The sequence below is a fragment of the Salmo trutta genome, chromosome 38, assembly GCF_901001165.1.
Source record: "Salmo trutta chromosome 38, fSalTru1.1, whole genome shotgun sequence".
Lineage (NCBI taxonomy): Eukaryota > Metazoa > Chordata > Actinopteri > Salmoniformes > Salmonidae > Salmo > Salmo trutta.
In genome coordinates, this window is record NC_042994.1 from 19,277,217 (window position 1) to 19,284,320 (window position 7,104).

At 44.0% G+C, this 7,104-nt stretch overlaps 1 protein-coding gene across 1 annotated transcript; it reads left to right on the forward strand.

Annotated features, from left to right (window-relative positions):
- Positions 1-38: 38 nt before the first annotated feature.
- Positions 39-4,844, forward strand: LOC115178006 (CSC1-like protein 2). The gene is made up of 4 exons (XM_029739018.1): positions 39-201; positions 358-473; positions 622-708; positions 4,626-4,844. Exons 1-4 carry the CDS (start codon positions 39-41, stop codon positions 4,842-4,844), a joined length of 585 nt encoding a protein of 194 aa, XP_029594878.1.
- The last annotated feature ends 2,260 nt before the right edge of the window (positions 4,845-7,104 follow it).

Consider the following 7,104-nt stretch of genomic DNA (forward strand, 5'->3'; position numbering starts at 1 on the left):
TTCTCAAACAAAAAAAGTGCTCCCTCTTTCCAGGTCTGATGTACATGCTGCTGAAGCACCTGGTGGATAGATGCAACATGTATTACGCTTACCTTCCCTCGAAACTGGACAAGAAAATCCACTCCGGTGCTGTCAATCAGGTGGTAGCAGCTCCCATCCTCTGTCTCTTTTGGCTGCTATTCTTCTCCACCATGCGCACAGGTAAGGCACTGGGGGATCTTTTTCTTCCCAGAAACAAAGTGGTAAATTGGATTGTTAAGATGTGTTAGTACCTAACACTCAACACCTTATTCGGAGGGTGAGCCCTGAAGTCAAACATTGTAACTTACTGTCTCTTTGCACTTTGTTGTAACCCAGGCTTTGTGACCCCCACGTCCATGTTCACTTTGGTGGTCCTAATCATCACCATTGTGGTATGCCTGTCGCACGTCTGCTTCGGCCACTTCAAGTACCTCAGCGCTCACAACTACAAGGTACGGGTCACTGTGCTGAAGGTACGGCTCACCAACACACCAAGTGTCCAGTCCTTCATTTCAGGTAGCAGACTTAGGCCAAGTAGTACCACAGAGGATAATCTCTGACAGCTCTTTTCCCTTCTTTACCCCCTTTGGTCTCAAACAGATTGACACCAAGGAAACAGATGTTGACGTGGTTGAAAATGGCCGCCCACCACTCCGCACCTTCTCCTCTCCTTCTAATAAGTCTCAGGTAAGCAGAGAAGCCAATTCTTTTTGGAGTATTCCAAGCTGTTGAATTGTGGGGGACTAGAATGGAACTGTCCAGATTAAGAATATATATCTACACTGCTCAAAAAAATAAAGGGAATACTTAAACAACACAATGTAACTCCAAGTCAATCACACTTCTGTGAAATCAAACTGTCCACTTAGGAAGCAACACTGATTGACAATACATTTCACATGCTGTTGTGCAAATGGAATAGACAACAGGTGGAAATTATAGGCAATTAGCAAGACACCCCCAATAAAGGAGTGGTTCTGCAGGTGGGGACCACAAACCACTTCTCAGTTCCTATGCTTCCTGGCTCATGTTTTGGTCACTTTTGAATGCTGGCGGTGCTTTTACTCTAGTGGGAGCATGAGACGGAGTCTACAACCCACACAAGTGGCTCAGGTAGTGCAGCTCATCCAGGATGGCACATCAATGCGAGCTGTGGCATGAAGGTTTGCTGTGTCTGTCAGCGTAGTGTCCAGAGCATGGAGGCGCTACCAGGAGACAGGCCAGTACATCAGGAGACGCGGAGGAGGCCGTAGGAGGGCAACAACCCAGCAGCAGGACCGCTACCTCCGCCTTTGTGCAAGGAGGAGCACTGCCAGCGCCCTGCAAAATGACCTCCAGCAGGCCACAAATGTGCATGTGTCTGCTCAAACGGTCAGAAACAGACTCCATGAGGGTGGTATGAGGGCCCGACGTCCACAGGTGGGGATTGTGCTTACAGCTCAACACCGTGGAGGACGTTTGGCATTTGCCAGAGAACACCAAGATTGGCAAATTCGCCACTGGCGCCCTGTGCTCTTCACAGATGAAAGCAGGTTCACACTGAGCACGTGACAGACGTGGCAGAGTCTGGAGACGCCGTGGAGAACGTTCTGCTGCCTGCAACATCCTCCAGCATGACCAGTTTGGCGGTGGGTCAGTCATGGTGTGGGGTGGCATTTCTTTGGGGGGCCACACAGCCCTCCATGTGCTCGCCAGAGGTAGCCTGACTGCCATTAGGTACCGAGATGAGATCCTCAGACCCCTTGTGAGACCATATGCTGGTGCGGTTGGCCCTGGGTTCCTCCTAATGCAAGACAATGCTAGACCTCGTGTGGCTGGAGTGTGTCAGCAGTTCCTGCAAGAGGAAGGCATTGATGCTATGGACTGGCCCGCCCGTTCTCCAGACCTGAATCCAATTGAGAACATCTGGGACATCATGTCTCGCTCCATCCACCAACGCCACGTTGCACCACAGACTGTCCAGGAGTTGGCGGATGCTTTAGTCCAGGTCTGGGAGGAGATCCCTCAGGAGACCATCCACCACCTCATCAGGAGCATGCCCAGGCGTTGTAGGGAGGTCATACAGGCACGTGGAGGCCACACACACTACTGAGCCTCATTTTGACTTGTTTTAAGGACATTACATAAAAGTTGGATCAGCCTGTAGTGTTGTTTTCCACTTTAATTTTGAGTGTGACTCCAAATCCAGACCTCCATGGGTTGATAAATTGGATTTCCATTGATTATTTTTGTGTGATTTTGTTGTCAGCACATTCAACTATGTAAAGAAAAAGTATTTAATAAGAATATTTCTTTCATTCAGATCTAGGATGTGTTGTTTAAGTGTTCCCTTTATTTTTTTGAGCAGTATATTTAACCTTTATTTAACTAGGCAAGTCAGTTAAGAACAAGTTCTTATTTACAAGTACGGCCTACCAGGGTATAGCAGAACGACAGATTTTTACCTTTCCAGCTCCGTGATTCGATCCAGCAACCTTTCGGTTACTGGCCCAACACTCTAACCACTAGGCTACCTGCCGCCACAGATAGCACACTGAGATTGGCCCAACGTTATCGCAATGCACAATATGCATAATTTTGTCCAGTGTTCCGACAATGTGTGTTTGTTTGCTCCCTTGACAAACAAACTGACTGGCCCAAATCTGTTATTCAAAAAACAACAAAGTGGTCACCCTGCCATTTTGGAAAATGAAAAAAAGATGAGGCTGGAGAAATGTAACCAGTCTCAAATTCATTCATAGACCACCCTATCGGTGCAAGGACTGTGAGATCAAAATGATAGCTTTAATATTTTTTGAAGCTTCAACATTGCAGCCGACTTTGAAAGCAAGTCGAGAATGACAGATCTACAAATCACCTTGCGTCATAAGTAACTACTCAATTTTATTTGTAGATCAGTCAGTCACAATGATAAATTACCCATGATGCATCATGGTTTTGATGCTCCCGAACACGGCCATTGTCAAGTGTTTTCGGATCATGTCATCGGAAATACTTTTTATTTTTGAGTACAAAACATAGAAACGCACCATTTTCATGTGGTTCTCTGTGGCTCAGTTGGTAAAGCATGGCGTTTGCAACGCCAGAATAATGGGTTTGTTTCCCAAGAGCACCCATACGTAAAATGTATGCACGCATGACTAAGTCGCTTTGGATAATAGCGTCTGCTAAATGGAATATATTATATACTGGGTGGATCGAGCCCTGAATGCTGATTGGCTGACAGCCGTGGTGTATTAGACCGTGTACCACAAAACATTTATTATTACTGCTCTAATTACGTTGGTAACCAGTTAATAATAGCAATAAGGCACCTCAGGGGTTTGTGATATATGACCAATATTCCACAGCTAAGGGCTGTGTCCAGGCACTCTGCGTTGTGTTGTACATAAGAACAGCCCTTATTGGCCATATATCACTCCTTCTCGGGCCTTATTGCTTAATTATTATATATGCTGATGTTGGAGTGGTGCTGAAGAGGATGAATATGAAATGTTCATTTAATTTGAAATTATATAAAAATTGCTGAATTTGGTTATATTTCCAGCTCTACCTGCTATCACTCTGTTTGCCAGCGCTAAATTGATAGTGTTATAGTGGAAATTCAGCCCGACTAGGCTGTATATAAATGTTTGTCTCCCCGTCAATGCAACTACGTTCCATTTCCCTGTCAACTTTTCACCAGCAGCATCCCACTGCTGTCTTGCTTCTGAAGCTAAGCAGGGTCAGCCCTGGATGGGAGACCAGATGCTGCTGGAAGAGGTGTTGGAGGGCCAGTATGGGACACTCTTCACCTCTGGTCTTAAGATTGAATGCCAGTACCCCAGGGCAGTGAAGGGGACATTGCCTTGCTTAGGCTCACATCTTTCAGATGGGACATTAAATGGGTGTCTTAAATCGGTGGTTAAATTCCCAACCTGGCCCTATTTCCATCATGGCCACCTAATCATCCCCTCATTGGCAAATATCATTCCTCATCTCTCCACCATGCTAGCTGATGTGTGGTGAGCATTCTGGCACAAAATACATTACCCAGGTGAGTGCCACACATTGCTAGTGGAAGAGGTGAGTTTCCCCCTTTATTATGTAAAGCACTTTGATCTGTTATAGTAAAGGAATTAAATTAAACTCTAAAGTTGCTCGTTCACTGGCCATCCTGATCATCTTCAATGTAAACAAACAGCAGTGTCTTGCTGATTTACTATTGGTTCACATTTTTGGTATTTGAACATGTGAACAATATAAAATATTTCATTTTCTCGCATAGAATGGGCGAGTTCCTGCCCGACTAGATGCACAGGCGTTGTATTGCATCAACCAATGGTTGCGCCGACTGTGCAGTCAGGCATTATTTTGCTATATCATATGATGCGGTTAACTGATATATTAAATACCTATCCAGGGCTTTGTAAGAGCTGGCTTTGGTCTGCAATGTAGTCGGGCAGGAACTCAACCATTGTGTGTTTGGGTTATGATGAAGTATGAAGCAATACAAGGCTAAGTAGTATGTCAAACACCTTTAACTTCTCAAGATGCCATTTATAAGCATATGAATGGTGAGGTGCAGGATCCTTCATAACATTGAATGTTTGTTTTCTCCTTAGCAACCAACGTACATTGCCCAGGTCTTACAGGACCCAATCATGGATGACGCTTGCACAGGTAGTGGGGAGGAAGATCGGGGATCCTCACAGGATGAGGAGATGATCAACACTGGAAATAGTCTCAATGAAGCTGATTTCCAGTCTGGTGAAGACAGCCTCATAGCCAATGAGGTCCACCAGGAACACTACCAGCTGAGAAGGGGAAAGAGAGAATGGTGAGAGAGGGATTTCAGAGAGCATGAATGCCAGATAAACAAACCACCAACTTCACTTTGGATTCTAAAACAATCTGCAGTCATTCCTCCCCCATGCTCACCCACTCTGTCACTGTTTTTCAGTTGTGCCTCTGCACATTGGCATTACCAGAAAATGCCAGACACACACACACACACACACACACACACACACACACGGTGTAATTGTGAATGGTTTTGTTAAATCTAATTTGATGCTTGTCTGTGAGGAAGTCCCCTCTCAGTGTATTTTGAACACCTATCCTCGCGATATGAATCTGGGCGTTAACGCCCCTTATTTTATTTATTTATCTACTGGAGTCCTACACTTTTATGGAACTTCTATGGAGCACAAGTCCAACACTCAGCACAAGTCCAACACTGGTTTTCATCAAACCCAAAAAGATGAGCTAATTTCATAATATAAAGATACAATGTATATTTGAGAAACATACAAAACACACAAGTTTCTCCATGTACAATTCGACAGCTCAGCTCAACCTGGATGACCATCATCGCCTTTTTTTGGAGTAGGCTATTGTATGGTTTCTTTCCTGGGACTCCAGGAATAAACCAACCCATTTTTGTCTCTCTTATTGGGAAGAGGGGGGTCAAAATCGTGCCTGGTTTGGGTTTCTTTTCATCCATGTTTCCTTACTTGTGTGTCTAACTACTAAATCCCCATCAGGGTGGCTCAGGACTGGTGGAGAGGTCATGAAAGTTAGGCTACAAAGTCTCCAATGAAATCCTGCTCCAAGCACAGGGCCCATTAACTTTTATGGGTCTACAGACTCATACCCAAACAAAACTTGGTTCATTCTTGTCAACGTGCAAAGCACCCTGCATTAGGTCTTCTTTCTCATAGTTTATGAACAAAATTACTTGCTTCCCCCTTTTTTCATTGATGTCTTCTGTATGTCATAAGATATTCACTCTGCAACTGAACATCCTCTGCAACTGAACATGGTTGGAGACACCATCTTAACATGACATATAAAAACATGATGCAGTCACTCAGGTTTGTGTATTTTATATATTGTTTTACTTCATGTGTCTCACGTCACTGAATGGGCACTGTTGGAGGATATCAGGGCCATGACATCGGCCCTCTATCGTGTCATAAACATTCCAAAGACGGCAGTGGGCATGGCATGCCAAACAGCCAACAGACCAGGCTCCGCTCAGCTGGATTGTGGTGTTTCTGGTGTGACTTGTTCTCATGACATTTGTCTACAGTGATGCCCTGTCAGTCACCTGGTCTCTCTGCTCCCTTCCATCCTGTCCGTCTCAGTTTCCAAAGGGTCAGTCGTGGATGGCTTGGTGACTCTTGCAGCCACTGACATTGTACAGTTTTTTTATTTTGTCTTTAGTTTTTTATTTTACCTCTACTACCTTAAACATATGAACATCTATACCTGAAATAGGAAGCTAATTTTCTTGTCAGCGCTACTACTGTGAGTTCTGTTCACCTTGATCTTGAACATTTGCGCAATCTTTCAATAGTTTAGCTTATGTTGTAGATCCACGGAAAAACGGTGCTTTTGCACTTGATGATCTACCTTTTAAGCCTGGAGTTTTCAGCAGTCCTGTAAGAAGGTATCTGTATGGGTTCTGTCTGTGTTTAAGTGTGCACTAACAGTAGATCAATACATGAGAATGCCAAACAAAGTTGCTAAGGATTTAAACATTAACAATAGTTACTTACACTTGAAATTTGGAGAGGGGTCAACTACAGATTTAATCTATAGGTAGAAAAAAAAATTGGTTTACAATGACTTTCATGCTCGTGAGCATTAAAGTATTTTTTTATTTTTTGTAGTCAAGCCTTGTCTTTCGTCCCACAGGGAACACAAAACAAAAAAAGGTTTAAGTTGTGAGTACCCACTTTGTGTTTGTTGACTATGGTCATCTACTGGTGCCTGTTCTTTTGAGTCAGGAAGTGTTTCAAAGAGAAACTAGACCCAGGGGTGGGGGGCACTGTGAGACATAAAGAAACTGTTCTTGCCTCAAGTTGTACTCTACCCTTAATCTTCCAGTCAGAAATATGCTGAGGTGAGCTAGATGCATCTCTGGAGGAGCCAAGTCCCAATGAATTAGCTGTTTTTCTATGCTTCCTCTCAGAGGGAATAGTAATGAAGTGTAGATGAACAAAATGTAGCCTTAGTAAAGTATTTTGCTCCTCAGGAGTCATACTTATGTAAGATAATTTTTCAGATATACAGCACCAATGAATAGCGATGCTTCCA